This window comes from Diabrotica virgifera, chromosome 7 (assembly GCF_917563875.1).
Source record: "Diabrotica virgifera virgifera chromosome 7, PGI_DIABVI_V3a".
NCBI classification, from domain to species: domain Eukaryota; kingdom Metazoa; phylum Arthropoda; class Insecta; order Coleoptera; family Chrysomelidae; genus Diabrotica; species Diabrotica virgifera.
The window spans coordinates 252,300,911-252,319,189 of NC_065449.1; the positions used below are offsets into that span (position 1 = coordinate 252,300,911).

An 18,279-nucleotide genomic window follows, 5' to 3' on the forward strand; every position below is an offset into this window, starting at 1 on the left:
TCTTGACAATATCGTTATAATAATATTGTTGCTAAACAGGTAAATTTTCATTGTATGCCGGGTGTACGAATCAAACTGTGTTTTTTTCTTAAAGTTTGCATCACCCTGTGGAATATTCTAGTCTGTGGAATCCCCAGACCCCTGAAAATCGGGACGTCCCGCGCAAATCGGGACACCTGGTAACGCTAGTCCAGAGTGTAGTTGGCTCGACAATCATTTGTGACCACTCTCGTGTCGATTCCTAATAACTTCCCTTCCTCTTGTTACTCTTAGAATATTAAATTCTTCTTTCGTATCGATAATTCATCTTCTACGCGGTCTTCTTCTGCCCTTTGGGTTTTTACCAAATAAACTTTGTATCTCATTTAATGTTTTCTGCTCATATTTCCTCTTCTTAAGTCGATGGATACGCTTTCCCGCTCTTATGATGAGTCTATACTTACCTTATCTTTTTTTTTTCTGTGCAATGCTTCAAGAGTTTTTTGGTACCTATATATTGCCTTTTTGGCTGTTTGTTGGCATCTCGCACTCATTATCAAACCACCATTGACTCCTTTTTCTGTCCTTCTTTTATTACCCAATAAGTATTTATAAACCGATTTTTTTCTACTTGTACGTTTTTAGTCCTTATTTTATCTTCTATTTGCTCTTAGACCAGGGCGCATCTGTAAAAATATTAGTACATTTGGACGTTGAGAGGTGACTCAAATTTTTTTGCAGAAATTGCTTGAAAATAACTCAAATAATAATATTTGAGTTATCCTCCCTGTCAAAAAGGTCCGGAACATTGTTTAAATAATCAAAATGTCAAAATATTAAGGAAAAATTCGATTTTTCTTCGTTTTTTGATTATAACTTTAAAAGTATTCATTTCCGAGAAAAGTTGTACTGACATAAAAGTTGCGTAATAAAATTTTCTACAATATAAAATTGGTTATAAATTTAAAAAATAGTCACCCTTGTTGCAAAATAGCAATATTTGCGAAAAAACCATGCAAAAACAAGTACATATTCGCATTTTACGTTTTTCAACCATTTAAGCTACACTTAAAACCTTAACGACGTTCTACACCTTCGTTGCGGGGTATGCCTCTCAGAGGAAAGGGGGGAAACTTATACGCAAGCGAAAGTTGGTAACAATGCATTTATAGCAGAATACTCAAATCATATGTTTCAGTACTGAATACTTTATAAAAATAAATTATAATAAATTACGGAAATTGCGGAATAAATTACGGAATTAATTATAATAAATAAATTAAAAATAAATGGAACGGTAAACAATCCTCATTTTTTAATATGTTATTCCTTACAAAAAAACCTTTAATTTAAGCACAAATAATTAAAAATCGTAAAAAACGGCACGGTAAAACAATTTTTAAAACATCAAGTCTTAGTTTTTTTAAGTAAACTATAACATACTAAAATTTTATGCAAATCCCTAATTCTTTGCCGAAGGTGTAGAACGTCGTTAATATTTCACCCAGAAAAATTTTATGATACAGTAAAACAATACTGTAAATTTCATTAAGATCGATTCAATAAATTTTGCAAAATAAATTTTGCAATCCAGCTTTCGCAAAAAGAATTAATTTTTTCAAAATGCTACAGGACTGAAAATAAAGCAGACAACAAGTTGAAGTTTTTTCTGCTTATAGAAGTGTACTGTACCTTTCATGTTCAATTTGCAAAACTAAAGTCGATTAACTACCACGGCGTCAGGAATTTTTTTAAATAAACATTAATTATTGGTGCTACGCGAAGGACAGCGGATAGTTTGCTCTGATTGGGCATTCCAATGACCTTTGATAATGATTGTACATTTTAATTTTTATTACATTTCGATATGAATAAATAAATTTGTTTATTGCAAAATAAAAACACTTACTCTATCCTTTGAAATAACACTTTTTTAGCAAAAAACTTTCTTTGTTCATATATTTTAACTTAGAGAATAAAAGTTTATTATTTTTAAACATATGCAATTGTTTAAACAATATTTCACAAACAATAATAAAATTAGTTTGATTTTTGCGGAATTAAAATATTAAAATACAACAAAATATAGAGTAAGAAAATAATATATTAGAAAGATTGGAAGAAATTTTGGTGGAAATCAACTTGTGTGAATCGAACACCGCTGTCCTGCGCGTAGCACCAAAAATTAATGTTTATTTAAAAAATTTCTTGACGCCGTCGTAATTAATCAATTTTAATTTTGCAAATTGCAAATGAAAGGTGCAGTACAATTCTACTTATAAGCAGAAAGAAATTCACTTTGCTATCTGCTTTATTTTCAGTCCTGCAACATTAAAAAAAATGAATTAGGTATTTTTTGCGAAAGCTGGATTTCAAAATTTATTTTGCAAAATCTATAAAACTGATCTCAATGAAATTTACAGTATTGTTTTAATATATCATAAAGTTTTTCTGGGTAAAATATGAAGGTCCTAAGTGTAGCATAAATGGTTGAAAAACGTAATGGCGAATACTTGTTTTTGTATGGTTTTTTTTCGCAATTATTGCTATTTTGCAACAAGGGTGACTATTTTTTAAATTTTTAACCAATTCTATATTGTAGGAAATTTAATTACGCAACTTTTATGTCATTACAACTTTTCTCAGGAATGAATAGTTTTAACTTATAATCAAAAAACCAATAAAAAAATCGAATTTTTCCTTCATATTTTGACATTTTGATTATTTAAACAATGTTCCGGACCATTTTGAGTGGGAGGCGGGAGGATAACTCAAATATTATTATTTGAGTTATTTTCAAGCAATTTCTGCAAAAAAATTTGAGTCACCTCTCAACGTCCATCTCAAAACAGATGCGCCCTGGACTATCTCTAAATACCTACATTTACTATGATCGAATCTGACATAGTAAGACTCAAAAATATAATTCATCTTCTGCTGTATAATAGAGAAGTCTCCCTAGATATCATAAACATCTACCAAAATAACAAGAGGAATACTTAGGTGGACAACTTACAGAACCTATAGACACACATATATAGGCAGCGGAATAAGACAGGGAGACTCGTTAAGTTCTATGCTTTTCAATTTAATCATGGATGACATCATCAGAAGCGTCAACAAAGGAAGATGATACAGATTAGAAAACAAAGAAGTGAAAATACATACTCTGTTACGTAGACGACGCAATACTGATAGCCCAAGATGAAGATAGTCTACAAAAATTAGTCCACAGATTTAACATAAGAGCAAAAGAATTCAATATGACAATTCCATCTCAGAAAACTAAAACAATAGTAATCAATAAAGAACCAATCAGATGTAAAAGAGAAATTGATGGTATCGGTATTGAACAAGAATGGAAATAAAATACCCTGGAATTACGTTGTCAAGCTACGGAGACCTGGACAAAGAAGTGAGAAATCAAGTACAAAAAGCAAATAGACTGGCTGGATGTCTATATTCTCTATAATATGGCGAAACCGTCATATTAACACTGAGATGAAGACAGGAATTTATAAAGTCAGTCTAAGACCAATAATGACATATGCAGCAGAAACAAGACCCAATACAGCCACAACATAAAGACTACTGGAAACGGCAGAGATGAGAGTACTGAGAAGAATTACAGGAAATACGCTGAAAGATCGAAAGAGGAGAAAGACATTAGAAGACAATGTAACGTACAGTGTATAAACGAATGGACACTAAATAGAAAAAAAGAATGGAATAACCACAAAAGCAGAATGGGGGAGACACGTGTGGTCAAAATAGCAAGAGATAAATCACCAATCTGTAGAAGTATCGGCCGACCGCACAAAAATTGGAGGGACAACCTTTCACATACCACATACCTAGGTATCAATCCATCAATGAACAAGCAGAATTGCCTATAAAGAGGAAGAAGAAGAAGATCTAATCTTTTAGTTTGTGAATGTTTATTTTTCATTTCCTTGTTTCGATCTCCTTTTGTGATCACTATTTATGTTTGCTCCTCTGAAAGAGCTAACATCTAAAACGTTGGAGCAGTGTGTTGAATTAGTTGCATTATTAAAATGATCTATTTGGTTAAGTTAAACGTTTCATTATCAGGAAAATTCCAAGTTCCCTGATGTCTGTCTGTGTGGACAAATCGTGTCCCGCATTAATCTCAGTCCGTTTCCGTTTTCATTTGAGTCTGCGTGTAGGCTCTCTTTGTCAATGTTATAATGCTTTTGTTAATATTTAATGGCTACCTCTCTGGCGGAGACAATACCTGACAGATCTAAAACGAGACGACTACTAGAAACAACAGAGATGAAAATACTTCGACGAATATCAGGTAAAAGTCTGTTGGATAAAGAGAGAAGCGAAAACATAAGAAGAGCATGCAATATAGAAGACATAAATGGATGGATGACAAAACGGAAACAGGAGTGGAACGAACACATTCGTAGAATGGCAGAGGATAGGATAGTACCAATAGCACGAGATAAGTCACCAAATGGACGAAGAAGTATTGGCAGACCAAGAAAAAGATGGTGCGATAATTTAAACAGTTTAGGAGGCTAATATTGAAGAAGAAACAGGCTTTAAAGCCTACATACAAGAAGGAAGAAGAAGAAGAAGAAGAAGGATACCTCTCCAGTTTCGCACATTCTTTTACCACGACATGTTTTTCTCTCTGGACTTTTTTCTCTTTTTTTTGTTTCAACAATAGGCAGGTCTTTTTTTCTTGCCTATAAAATACCTACTCCTTGGATAACTTGTTTTTAGATGGGTATATAAAGTTTTTTCACAGCTTCTGTCCTTCGTAACGTCCCATTGTTGGTCATGTGCTTCATCATGAAGAGACCTTCGGCATTTTTCGAAACTCAGGACTAGGTTTTCACAAATCGGTTTCAAACACTCAATGATAAGTTAGAGTTTGTAAGAAGTTTCTTCATTCTTTGAAAAGCAAATCTGACATATCATATATCTTGGATGATTTTTAAGCATCTACTTTTCTAGTGATCCCTTTTTAGTTTGTTTGTAGGAAGGTATTTTCTTTAAAAAACTATATAAAGTGGAAGAAATGTTAGATTTCTTCTTGCTATCTTCCTTGCCTTTTTGTATATCTCTTGCTTTCAAAAAGACCTGCTTTTACTCACCTACAGCTACGGGTGGAAACAACGATAACAACTAGTGTTGGAACAGGTGTGAGAGAGACTGATAAAGGACATCACACACATCTTATGGAAAATATAATGTCACTCAAATTCAATAAAATTTATACCAATAGATTCGTTTTAAATTAACGATCAATTATTATCATTGCGCCAACTCTCTATTTTCAAAAATAAGAGCAGAAATTGATATAAATAAATCTGAAATCAAATGGGTAGGTACATAAGTTAGAGAGAGAAAAAATATTTTAAAATAAAAATAAGAATTGATCGTTATATTAAAACGAATCTAATCGTATAAATTTTATTGAATTTGAGTGACATTATATTTTCCATAAGATGTGTGCGATGTCCTTTCATGTGAAACTATATCTAATAAAAAAAAAATAGAATTGCACCAAGGCTCGGTGCTTAGTAGGTACTTATTTATTTTGATTAGTGTTGGATCAGATAAAATTGAAACTACAGATTAACATTCCGTGGTGCTTAATGTATATGCTGATGCTATACTGTTAGTAGAAAATAACAAAAGCAATTTAGAATAAAAACTGGAAACGTGGAAATAAGCTCTTGAGGGAAAAAGGTTTAAAACTTACTAGGAGAAAAACAATAATATTTAAAATGTTCATTTAAAGATAGAGTTAATAGAAATAAAATGATAACTTTGGATGGTGAGATGAATTAGAAAAGTAATAGTTTTAAGTACTGTAGCATCTGTATTACAAAATATTGGGCAAATAGATGAAGATAAAGCAGTGTAATTTGGGTTGGGTGGATAAAGCTGTCATCTTAGCTGAAAATATTGGGGATCTTCAGAGGCTGATGACCAGAATAGCTGAGTTTGGACAAGAATACGGTCTAACAATGAACGTCAAGAAGACAAAGTTTATGAAAATATCAAAAACTCAGAGAAATAACGAGATTCTCCTCATAAACGGATCCTATATCGAACGAGTCGACCAATATGCATACCTTGGAACAATGATCAACTCCACAGGAGATTACTTACAGGAAATCAAAATCAGAATAGAAAAAGCTAGAGTAAATTTTAACAAAATGAGAAAAGTGCTCTGCACAAGAGATTTGAAGTTGGAGCTAAGAGTTAGGTTGGCTAGGTGCTACGTTTTGTCGACCTTGTTTTATGAAAGGGAAGCTTGGACCTTGAATGCTGCATCAATAAAAAAACTAGAATCATTCGAGCTGTGAGTGTACCGAAGAATTCTGAAAATATCGTGGACAGAACACGTCACAAACAAAGCGGTTCTGAGAAAGATGAATAAAGAAATGGAAATCTTAAATACCATCAAAACAACAAAATTGGAATATCTCTGACATATTACACGTGGAGAGAGATACAGCTTGCTCCAATTGATTATGCAGGGAAAGATTCAAGGAAAAAGAAGCATAGGAAGACGCAGAATGTCGTGGCTGCGCAACCTGAGAGAATGGTACGGATGTACATCAAATGAACTTTTCAGAGCAGCCGTCTCTAAAATCCGAATAGCTATGATGATTGCCGACCTCCGTCGCGGAAATGGCACTTAAAGAAGAAGAAGAAGGATACAGTAGACGTAAGCAAGGGTGTGTTGTTACAGAAGGATTTCAAAACTGAAAGGAAAATTCTATAAAACTGTCTTAAGGGCAGCTATGATGTACGGAAATGAAAGTTGTGAAGTTAAAACGAAAGAGGAACAACGAATGCATGTTTTAGAAATGAGAATTCTTATATGGACGATCCTTTGGGTGTAGGGTTACAAAGCTTTGAAGTTTCTTTTTTTTTTGGTTCCTGGTTTCGATTTCTTTTGCCGATTTTGTTTTCTTTTGTGTAGATTTTTTATTTCCTCTAAACTTAAAAAAAATGTTTATATAATACTTGCCTTGTCTATGTGCTCAGTATTTCACTGGCTTCATACGTTTATGCAGTTTCTGGAAATTTCTTTTGTTTAGTCATTGATTTCTGTGGCATACAGAGTGATGGCCAGTGTTTACTTTTTCATTATTAAAACTTTTTCTTTTAATCTGTAGCTTATCTAGTAGTTGAACAATTTTTTATAGCTTTATTTTCTTATTGCACTTTGCTTACGAGATACCTCTCTGTAGGTATTAATAGTATAGTATTTTTACTACAAAAACGTTATTACGTAGGTCAAAATTTTTGACGTAAGAGAACTGTCAAAACATTAGAATGTGACTTTTCATTATTGCTATGTTTATTATAAACACGGCAATAATGAAAAGTCACATTCTAATGTTTTGACAGTTCTCTTACGTCAAAAATTTTGACCTACGTAATAACGTTTTTGTAGTAAAAATACTATAGTCCATATCGTTCTCATTAGTCATCTCATTAGTTCTACATAAACAGTTACGAAGATGGTGGGAATAAAACAGTTTCTTATAGCATGATTTCTTTATTAATTTTAAAATTTAAATACAAAACAACAAAAAACGAGTAATTGATCCTACAAAACAGTCTTTTCAGATACATATTACTAAAACTATTCGAAAAAAACTAGCATCACATTCTCACATTTTAGAACCGAGTTCCCATCTCTACTATAATAGCGTTGTTTATACCGCCACAGTGTTCTGCGCTGAAATAAATCATAGTAGAGATGGGAACCAAACAGGCATAACAGTTATTAGCATACAAGAAATATTAATACCATTAATAAACATAAATATCATGGCACTAGAGTACGAGATTTTATTTATTAGCAGTTCAGTCCTAGTTACAGGTTTCCTAACCACTATTAAAGCTATATTTATATCAAGGAATACTTAAATAGGTAAAATACTTAATTGTTTTAAACATAGTACGGAAAATGGGGAGTATACAGTTGAATAATATAGTCTACATTAGTAGATTCAATATACACAATTCATATTCACAACCAAGAGTGTCTAGATACACATAATCAATTTGTTTATGCCTTTTGATGCATTAGAAAGATGTTAGGTTTAAATATAAACACTTTACATTTTTTTAAGTAGATATAGTTGGATCTGACAAGTGACAAATAACATTGATAACCTAACTTAACTCTTTAATATGGTCAGCATAAAGGATAAAAAATGTTGTCTTTTTGTGCAAAATATAGAAAAATAATGCAAAAAAGACGTTTTTAAACTTTTAATCCAGAAAACAGTAGTTTCGTACCTAGGTAGAGTGTTAATATACTCGAGGAATTAGGGAATTTGACTAAATAGAATAATATAAAAGATTTTTTAATTGATCAGAACGCTGAATCAACAGTCTTACACATATTTTGTATATAACGTATTGTAGATATAAATAGTTTTAGAAGACATACAAGGTTACTTCTTTTTGAATGTCCAGTTTCTGTTTTACCAACTTATCTGCAATATACCTTCTAATTTCAGTAGTCTCAGTTTTTTCCATTCTTTTGTGATTATCTTAAACTATTTATTTTTTCAAAAAGTACTGTTTCTAGTGGTTAACAATATTAGATTGCTAATACTCGTATAGGTTTAAAATTATTTCTTACATGCTCTTAAAAATACACGAGAAGAGGTTGGCATCGCATTACTATGTTCCAGTCTACCATATGTTTATTTTATTGATGCCTGCAAGAAGTAACAAAACAATCCCATAATTTTGAATTAGTGTCATTTGGTCCGTGTCTGCTACAATTATCCATATCTGGTCTGTAATCTACCATCTTGTCAATATAATTTATAGTTTTGTCATTGTATCAACAGTTACTCTACTAGGCCAGGGTAATAAGACAAAAATATACCCTATTCGTGACACTTCAGCAGCCAGGGTACTGAAACGTTTTTTCGACAGGTAATAGGTACCTATAGGAACAAATTATAACTATTTCCTGCGTAGGATCTGGCGGCCATTTTTATTTATAAACAATTAACTGTCAAAAAATGGCATTTTCCCCTTTTTTTTTTCAAATCAACGGAAAACAGTAAAACATGATTTTTTTAGTACAAATATCTTCGAGATTATGGAAAAAGCTTTAAAATGACGTATTACAAAGTTTGATATAATAATTTATTGTTAATATAATTGCAAAACAGGTCGGAATTGCAAAAAAAATATTTTCTCAATAACTGTTGTAAAAATTAGTGTACAGCTTTGCAATTTTTGTCAAATGAGGGTTCTTTGGTGCTTAATATGTGATAAAAATTTCAAAGCGATTCATTTAATTGTGTAAATTGTATTCAAATTGTTTATCCCAGAGAGCATTTTTTTGCAATAACATAAGTCAGAAAAAAATGACCTTCGAACCATTCTACAGGTGTCAAATGAAAGAGCATGAGCTACATTTTCAACATGGTTTAAAAAAGTGAATAAAAAATGCATTTATTAGTAATAAATAATTATGCAAAAGTATCGTCAATTTTTCTTTATAAACTTTTTGAATAACTTTTCCAAAAAATTAACTTTTTTACCCTGTTTTAAGTGCACAACTAACAAGTAATATTATCTATATCATAATTGATAAAAAATTGTAATAAATACCTATGTATAATTTCTTATATTATAACAAAATAAAAAGTTTATAAGGAAAGATTTACGATACTTTTGCATAATTATTTATTACTAATAAATGCATTTTTTTATTCACTTGAAACCAAGCTGAAAAATATAGCTCATGTTCTTTCATTTGACACCTGTGAAATGGTTCTAACGTCATTTTCTTCTGACTTACGTTATTGCAAAAAAAAATGCTCTCTGGGATAAACAATTTGAATAAAATTTAAACAATTATATGAATCGCTTTGAAATTTTTATCACATATTAAGCACCAAAGAACCCTTATTTGACAAAAAATTCAAAGCTGTACACTAATTTTTACAACAGTTATTGCGAAAACAATTTTTTTTTCAATTCCGACCTTTTTTCGCAATTATATTAACAATAAATGAGTATATCAAACTTTGTAATACGTCATTTTAAAGCATAAAATCCTTTATAAAAGGTATATTTGTTAAAATCCCTATACAGGGCTACATCAAAGACAGAAGTAGTTTTCGATCGGTTGACCGATCATCATCAGTGCAATCTTAGAATCTACATGCAAGCCACCAAAGTAAAAATAACAGGGTAAAAACCCTTTACAATTGATCCGTCATCGGAACATATGACAAAGATGTGAATTATAACATTCATGATTAAGATATTCAATGTTTTTCGCCCGAGGTACCAATGAGCTCTATCTGACAAGTTCACATCATGACTGTACGGAAGCAAGTACTTTAAAGCTTTTTCCATAAACTCGAAGATATTTGTACTAATAAAACCATAAGTTTCCCTGTTTTCCATTGATTTGAAAAAAAAGTGAAAAATGCCATTTTTTTACACTTAATTGTTTATAAATAAAAATGGCCGCCAGATCCTACGCAGGAAATAGTTACAATTTGCTCTTATAGGTATTACCTGTCGAAAAAACGCTTCACTACCCTGGCTGTTTAAGTGCATAGGCGTAACCAGGATGATCCTAAGGGGGGGTTACATCTACCTGAAAGGGGGGGTTACAACTACTGGAAATATCTGAGGGATATGATGTTAAGCGTATAGAGCTGAAAGTACATCCCAATGGGGGGGGTTACAACCCCCAAAACCCCCCTCTGGTTACGCCTATGTTTAAGTGTCATGGAAAAAACCTTATTACCCTGGACTATACTGCTAATTCACGTATTTTCCTTTAGAGCTACATATGTAGCTTTGTAGAACTAGTCGTCATAGAAAGATGCTGTATGAGGATTTGAAGACCATGGGTCTTCAATGGGAACAATGGTATTAAAATGCAATTAAAATGCTCTCTTATGCAGACGATGCAATTTTTGTAGCCCAAAATGAAGATAGCCTTCAAAGACTAGTTCACAGATTTAATACAAGAGCAAAAGAATTTAATATGACGATTTCAACTCAGAAAGCAGAAAGCCAGACCAAGAAGATTCTAACTTATAAAGTCGATGGAGTTAGCATTGAACAAGTAATGGAAATAAAGTACCTATTAAGGATTGAACTGTCCGGCTATGGATACAAAATTGTTAATATTAAGAAAGAAGAAGAAGGAGAAGGACAGCCAAATAAAATATTTAAAATATAGTAATCATTTCTGTCATGATAGGTACAATAAATACTTTGTCTCATTTTCAAATATTAATTTCTTGAAAAAAGTGTTAGAAAAAGTATTAACTACCTGTATGAAAAAGAAATAAAAAAATAGAATAATGTGTTAACTTTATAAATCGGAAACATATAGGTACAGAATTATCTCATTTCTTTAACGAGAGATAGAAAAATACATGCACAAAAAGGTCTCTTAATAACAAAATAAATTTTGACAAAGAAAGATAAAGATGGTCACATCTTACACAATGTGTGACATTTATATCCACGAAATACAAGCTGGGGAGGTCAGTATTATATAAATACATAAATAGAATGAAGCTTCCAGAAGCTAGAAAATAAAACTAACAATATAATATGTACTTATACAAAACCCTTATGCTGCCAGTGCTGAGATATATGGATAGGAAACATGGACATTTCCAAGTCAGATGAAAATCTGCTCATCTTTGAACGGATACAAACAGATATCTGGCGCTACAGACGTAATAGAATATATCTCTCATAAAAATAGAAAGACTAAGATGGGCAGGAGATCTAGCAAGATCAGAGTAGAACAACCTTCCTAGCCGAATCTATATAGGACTGTAGCGCCAATGATGATGAATGAAACTTCTTAGATTATGAACAACGTAAGATCTTAACAATAATTTTTCATTTTTACCAAATTGCTACAACTTTAAAAATATCTTTTAATGTTTTAATTGCCTAAAATCTTTCTAATAAACCACAGACAGTTTCTTTATAACTCTATATACATCAGATTAGAAAAACTTTGCTTATCAGCCTTTTATGTCACTTTTATGCATTGTTATCAAGTTTGTTTATGAACAAAATGTAAATTTAAGCGACTAAATAAGAATTGGTTCGAATGTTTTTGTCGAAAATTGAAGTGAAAAAACAAAAGGAAAAATAGATATAGATATCAGTCAGCAGAAAATTATTTACAGTTTTTTAATATTATGAAGTTTTTATAGGTAATTACTATAGTTGTCCTGTTAATGTGATTTCATAATATGAAACATGGCAATTTTACCTTCTGCGCGCAGTTAGGTATGTTTTAGCTTGTAAAAGACAAAAAAAAATGTTAAATTATTGATAAACAAAAGAGTCTGTCTTCAAGAAAAACACATATTTTTTGTCAAATTTTTCATATACCAGGTGTCCACTTATATTTTCCCTAATTTTACTGCATAGGTATACCTAACTTCTAAACGGCTCAAGATAGAAATATGCGGTTTTCGCTGAAATGTTTTATTTTCGTAAAAGTTTTGTTTGAATGGATTGAATTTTTCATATTGCTTTCAATTACGAAAAAAAAAATGGCGGATTTTTGAAAATAACGTTGTTGACTTTTTTTAATGGAACACATAGTACATATATTTTTTTGTAAATTGAAAGAACGGTCATTCACTTATCCAGCGATATAAAGTTTTTTAAAATCGATTGTTAAATAGCTGAGTAATAATTAATTTTTAAAATGAGGGATGCAACGTGGAAATCATATACAGTCGGAAAAATGAAAGAATACTCATGAACTATCACATCAATCACTTATTATTTTGTATTTTCTATCTTTTTCTATAACAAACATTTGTCATTTATAGAAAAAGACAGCAAATACAAAATAATTGATTGATGTGATCGTTCATGGGTATTCTTTCATTTTTCCGACTGTAACTAAATAACATATGATTAAAATAACTAAGCAAATTGATATTCTGATATGTGATTTCCACATTGCATCTCTCATTTTAAAAATTAATTGCTCAGTCATTTGACAACCGATTTTAAAAAACTATATATCGCTGGATAGGTGAATGGCCGTTCTTTCAATTTACAAAAAAATATACTGGGTGTTTTATCAAAAAAGTCAACAACGTTTTTTTTCCAAAATCCGCGATTTGTTTTTTAAAAGCGATATAAAAAATTTAGCGCAGTTCATATTTTTGGACATATCTCATATAAAATTGATAACATTATTTGACATCTGATGGTCCTATCTTAGGTGTTAGACCATGCAGAATTTTTTATGAAGACTAACTTTTTTCGCAAAATTAATAATAAAAAAGTTTTCCATATAATGATACCAACTTACGTAGACACACTGTATACATAGGTATACTTACCTGTTAAAAATGTAAACTGACAATGACATATATTTAATTTTGCCAGTACAGCCTACTCAAACCCTCAAACAATACTTTAGAAAGTAAAAAAAAATATATGGACATATCAATTAATATTTATGGTGTAGGTATTCCACGATTATCGCGATAACGAATATTTTAGTGTGCAACATAAGAAGTACGAAAGTATTTTACTCTAATAATTACTCCAGTAAACAACAATATAATTTGCAATTTATTTTCGTTCTTCATATTTTGCACAGTAAAATATTTGTTGTCGCGATAATCCAAGAGTGACGTATATTCGTGCATTTTTAATACAATTTTGGCGATTTTGAATGGCATACCTATAAAATATAGTACATAACTGTTTTAAAACAGTGACAATCTCATCATAAAAATAAAACTTTGTATCTTGTAAGCAGATATAAAATAACAGTACAAAGTATGTGTAGAAAAAAAGGCCAGCAAAACAAGATTAAAAGGTTAGATTATAGTAGGATAACAAATATGAAGAAGCAGGATAAAAATTAAACCAAAATAGAAGGTTGATTTGGTAATGAGAACAACATTATTACAACAATATTAAGATCAGATTGTATTAAATTTGGAAAAATACAGAAAAAAGTTACAGGAATTTCAAGTTAAAAAACAAAACATCCAAAAGATTTATAAAGGATGGAATTTGCAAAATTTTCGATATTTTAAAATATGAAAAAAGAACAACTATTTTCATGTTATACAATTTTCTTGAAACACAATATTTCGGATGTTATAAAGATGTTCATTTTACATTTTTCCATAAAAATATTTACTTTGTCGGTCTACAATTTATGTAAACATCAAAAAATCTTCTTTAATGACAAATACATATTTCGCAAGCGCAAAACACTGACTGACACACATTTTCCCAATACCTACTTGATCATAGAATTAAAGAAACCTTTTACAACTTTTCCAAGCATCTTGTATTTGTTAACATTTCCCTTGTCAACCTCCACACTTGTTTGGCTGCGTTTTCCAAAGCACTGGGCGATTTTCCTTTAAACAGATCTAAGTTTGGCAAAAAGTAATGAGGGCATCTTTTACACTGCAAACAAGAGATTAATTGAAGAAAGATCCCATTGATTCTATCGGCTATACAAGATTCATCCCATTCAGACTCTCTGGGATGTTTTTCACATTCATACAGTAACAAAGTTTTTAGATGATAACTACTGACAGGATTACCAGGTAGATCTAAATGTCTATCTCTGAGAGTTTTGAGAATACTGAGACACCTTCTTCGACAACCTCCTTGTAGAAGACGGTTTTCTGCTTCCAGGAAAGAAAGAACCCAAGCGTCACCTTCCATGGAAGTTTGTTTACCTTGTGCTGCTATGCTTTCCTTGCTCAAGAGGTCGAATCCTTCGGTTTTGACTTCTGCTACTAGGTTAGGATGCGGCCAGGGAATGTGAGGGGACGGCCAATGTGAACCGGATCTAGGCCATACCCCGGAGCATTTGAAAGCTGGTGTTATTTGCACTATATACCGTTCTCTTATTCGTAGTTTTACCTCCGAGGTATCTGCTATCATTTTGACACTGTCTCTGTACGAGCATTTATCACAGGCTTGAGCGACTAGAGTTTGGAACCTCGAACGGATTTTTCTCGCCGATAGATACCCAGAAGCTGTGATGAATTCGACCCACAACGACATAGATCTCTTCCTACCGTCGCTAAGTTTCAACACAGCACAACCTGGCAAAGTACCGTCGTCCACGAAGTTAAACACACCCATTTGGTTCAGATACAGCACCACCTCGAACTCCACCGGCGAAATAACCTCCAAACCTTCGTACTTCCCGTTGCATTCCGTTAAAGACGAAATAAATCGAGGTTCCTGCACTTCGACTTCTTTTAGAACCTCTTGCACCACCTTACAAACTTCCCTGATGGTCTTGGCGATGGTGGCCATCCTCGTTTGCACTCTTTCACCGTAGTATTTGTTGATTTGATAGAGCATTTTCGACTGGGCGGCCAGCATGTCGGCCGGGACCAGCATCGTTGATTTTTGCCGCGCTTACATTAACCGTCGGATGTGTACTAGTGCGGCAGTGTTGATCTTGGAGTGAGGTGTGGCGTATAAGGGGGCGGGTGTTGAGGCTCCGCCCCGCCTATGGAAACGTGGGCATTGCGCAGAGATGTTATCGATCTGAGCTGTCAAGTCGCGAGTTTTGTGCTTGGGAATACAATTTTCGGTCTCTGTTGATATTTGTATACAGACTAAGAAAAATTACACTGAGAATAATCAACTATTATAATTTCATAAATTTATACAAAATATTATGATTAGGGCTTTTTGTCCGGTATTCGATACCGGTATTTATAATAAAAATACCGGTATTTCGGTATTAGCTTAATTTATAAAAAGTGAATTGATGCAAAATAAACTTTCTTCTAAGATATTTTTTGCTATTACAAGAAATTCTTTTTGAAGATAAACAACCAATATCATGCTAAAAAATATTTATTAAACACGTTTATTACACATACAAGTCAAGTAGGTACAGCGCTTTCTAAAAGCGTGAATGTCGTTAATTTAAGGCGAAGGGTTATATCAGCTTCTACAACCAAATTATTAAATCTCGTCTATACAAATACATAAAATAAGTTATATAAAATTTTTTAAATATTTAAAATTAGACTACTTTATTTTATAAATAAGCCGTAAGATTTATTAATCAGAATTGTTTTTACATTTTTAGATCTATTTTTCATTTTTTGGTGTATTGTGGTGTATAAATTAGGAACACTTATTTTCTGAATTATTAATAGTAATTGAAAATATATAGCTGTTTAAATACAAAGTAATCCATATAAAATATTTGTCATAGTAAGTTTATCTATGTATTAATATATTTTAAAGTTAAATTAATTTAGAAATAGCAAATTTCATAAGTAAAAGTACTGTCCTATTATATGCAAAATTTATCCTAGAATCAAATACAGTCGGAAAAATGAAAGAATACCCATGAACGAACATATAAAACACGCTGTATTTTCCTGTCACCGTGTCACAAAGAAAATTGTCCAGTGCAAGTACATGTAACAATAATTTTTACATGTACTTGTGCTGGCCAATTTTTTGTGTGACACGGTGACAGGAAAATACAGCGTGTTTTATATGTTCGTTCATGGGTACCTATTCTTTCATTTTTCCTACTGTATATAGTTTTTCTATTTGCACATTTTTTTTTGTATCTATCTAATTGACGTTTGCCAAAAGCTGATATGTAGGTACCGTACCCTTGTCAGTTGTAAGTCATATTGCGCATGCCAAAAGCAGATATGTATACTTGAAGTACCTAGATACATAGGTATACAGTGGCGGCGCCTGGTGTAAAATATTGGGGGTGCACACATAATGTTAACATATAAAAAGACCTTGAGACCCTATTTCCGTAGGTAAAGGTTTTTGAGTGTCTTCAAATTGTAAAAATCAAAGGACCTTAAATTAAAAATTACAATGAATAATGTATTTTATTGACTTAAAATTATAATTTAGTGTTTAAATGTTACAAGCAAGTTTTGTAACGAAAGTCAGTCGCCTGTTATTCTTTAGATAAATTATTCACAAACAAATTCAGTAAAATTTGGAATTTCTTGAATCATTTTTTTTATTGAAAACATTGCGAGTGCAGTTAATCGATCCTGGCCCATAGCTATTCTAAGGAAAGTTTTGATACGTTTCAATGCAGAGAGACATCGTTCTGTTTCTGCAGTTGTCACTGGCATCGTAACAAGTACATAATTGGAGAATTCCAATCTGGAATTCCAACTGGATAGTTAAAATCGTATCTTCTATTTTATTTATTATACTCTTCTCCAAATATGTGCTTCACACCTACACAATTTGTAAGTTTTTACACAAATCTCCATTTTAAATAATCATTTATAATCCCGACGTTTGCACTTTGGTACATTCTTAATTAACAAATTTGGTTTCGGCATTTTTAATTTTTCTTCTAAATATAATGAAGAAAATTTAATTGATTTTAAATATTCCACGCTAACATTTACGTCCACAAATCCTTCCATTCTTAATATAGTTCCGAAATTCGAACTTCATGAAAGCAAAATTTAAACATACGTGTGCTGTGCACGTTGAAAACACCAAAGATCATGCCATAAGATCACATCCAACTTGTGATCCTGTGGCCATCTAAACTTGTGGGCTATAGCGGGTAGCGGGGTGGGTGGTGAGTTGTATTTAGTCGTGCAAAGCGACCTCTATTTCTACGCTCTGTACTTTTATTCGCACTTTTAATTATATTGGCCAATTATATTAGTCCTGGTTGCTGGATAATTGTCAAGACCATAGTCCAAAAAAATAATAAGAAGAAAAAAATAAGATGCAGGTTATGTTTAGCAAACGTAAACAATTGTATGTAGTAAATAAAATCCGTTATTAAAATGCAGTATTGCAAGCAAAATACAATTAATTAAATTTACCTTTATATAATAATTGCATATCATATCAATATTGTGGAGCAATATATAATTTTTCTAAGTCATTGACAGAAGGTATGAAATATACGTCAATTTGACAATTTCAATTGACAATATGAATTATTTAAGATAGTTGCAATATTTCTCCGCGACTCGCGCACGGTCGTTTCTCGTTTCCCTTTCCAAGTACTTGCACACCGCGAATAGGAACCACTGTGAGAGCGGTGAACGCGGAGTTCTGTCTAAGGCCTCGCATCCGTGAACTTTCTCCTTTGAAATAGAATAAAAATAATTAAATGTTATCTATTAGATACTTATAAACTCCTTGGATCTGTTATTTCGAATTTCAATTACTGTATAGTTAGATTAAAATGTTATTTATAGAATGATAAATATTACATATATGAATGTTGGTGTGAAA

The 18,279-nt window shown here is 31.9% G+C and overlaps 2 protein-coding genes across 3 annotated transcripts in view; one reads left to right on the forward strand and one right to left on the reverse strand.

The window, feature by feature from the left end:
• LOC126888405 (neurobeachin) overlaps nt 1-18,279 on the forward strand; it is a 2,163,879-nt gene that overhangs the window by 1,995,458 nt on the left and 150,142 nt on the right. The gene's annotated exons all lie outside the window — the stretch shown is intronic.
• Nucleotides 7,521-15,633, reverse strand: LOC126888419 (protein mab-21-like). Its single transcript, XM_050656670.1, has one exon. The coding sequence runs from the start codon at nt 15,409-15,411 to the stop codon at nt 14,314-14,316; it is 1,098 nt and encodes a 365-aa protein (XP_050512627.1). The 5' UTR covers nt 15,412-15,633; the 3' UTR covers nt 7,521-14,313.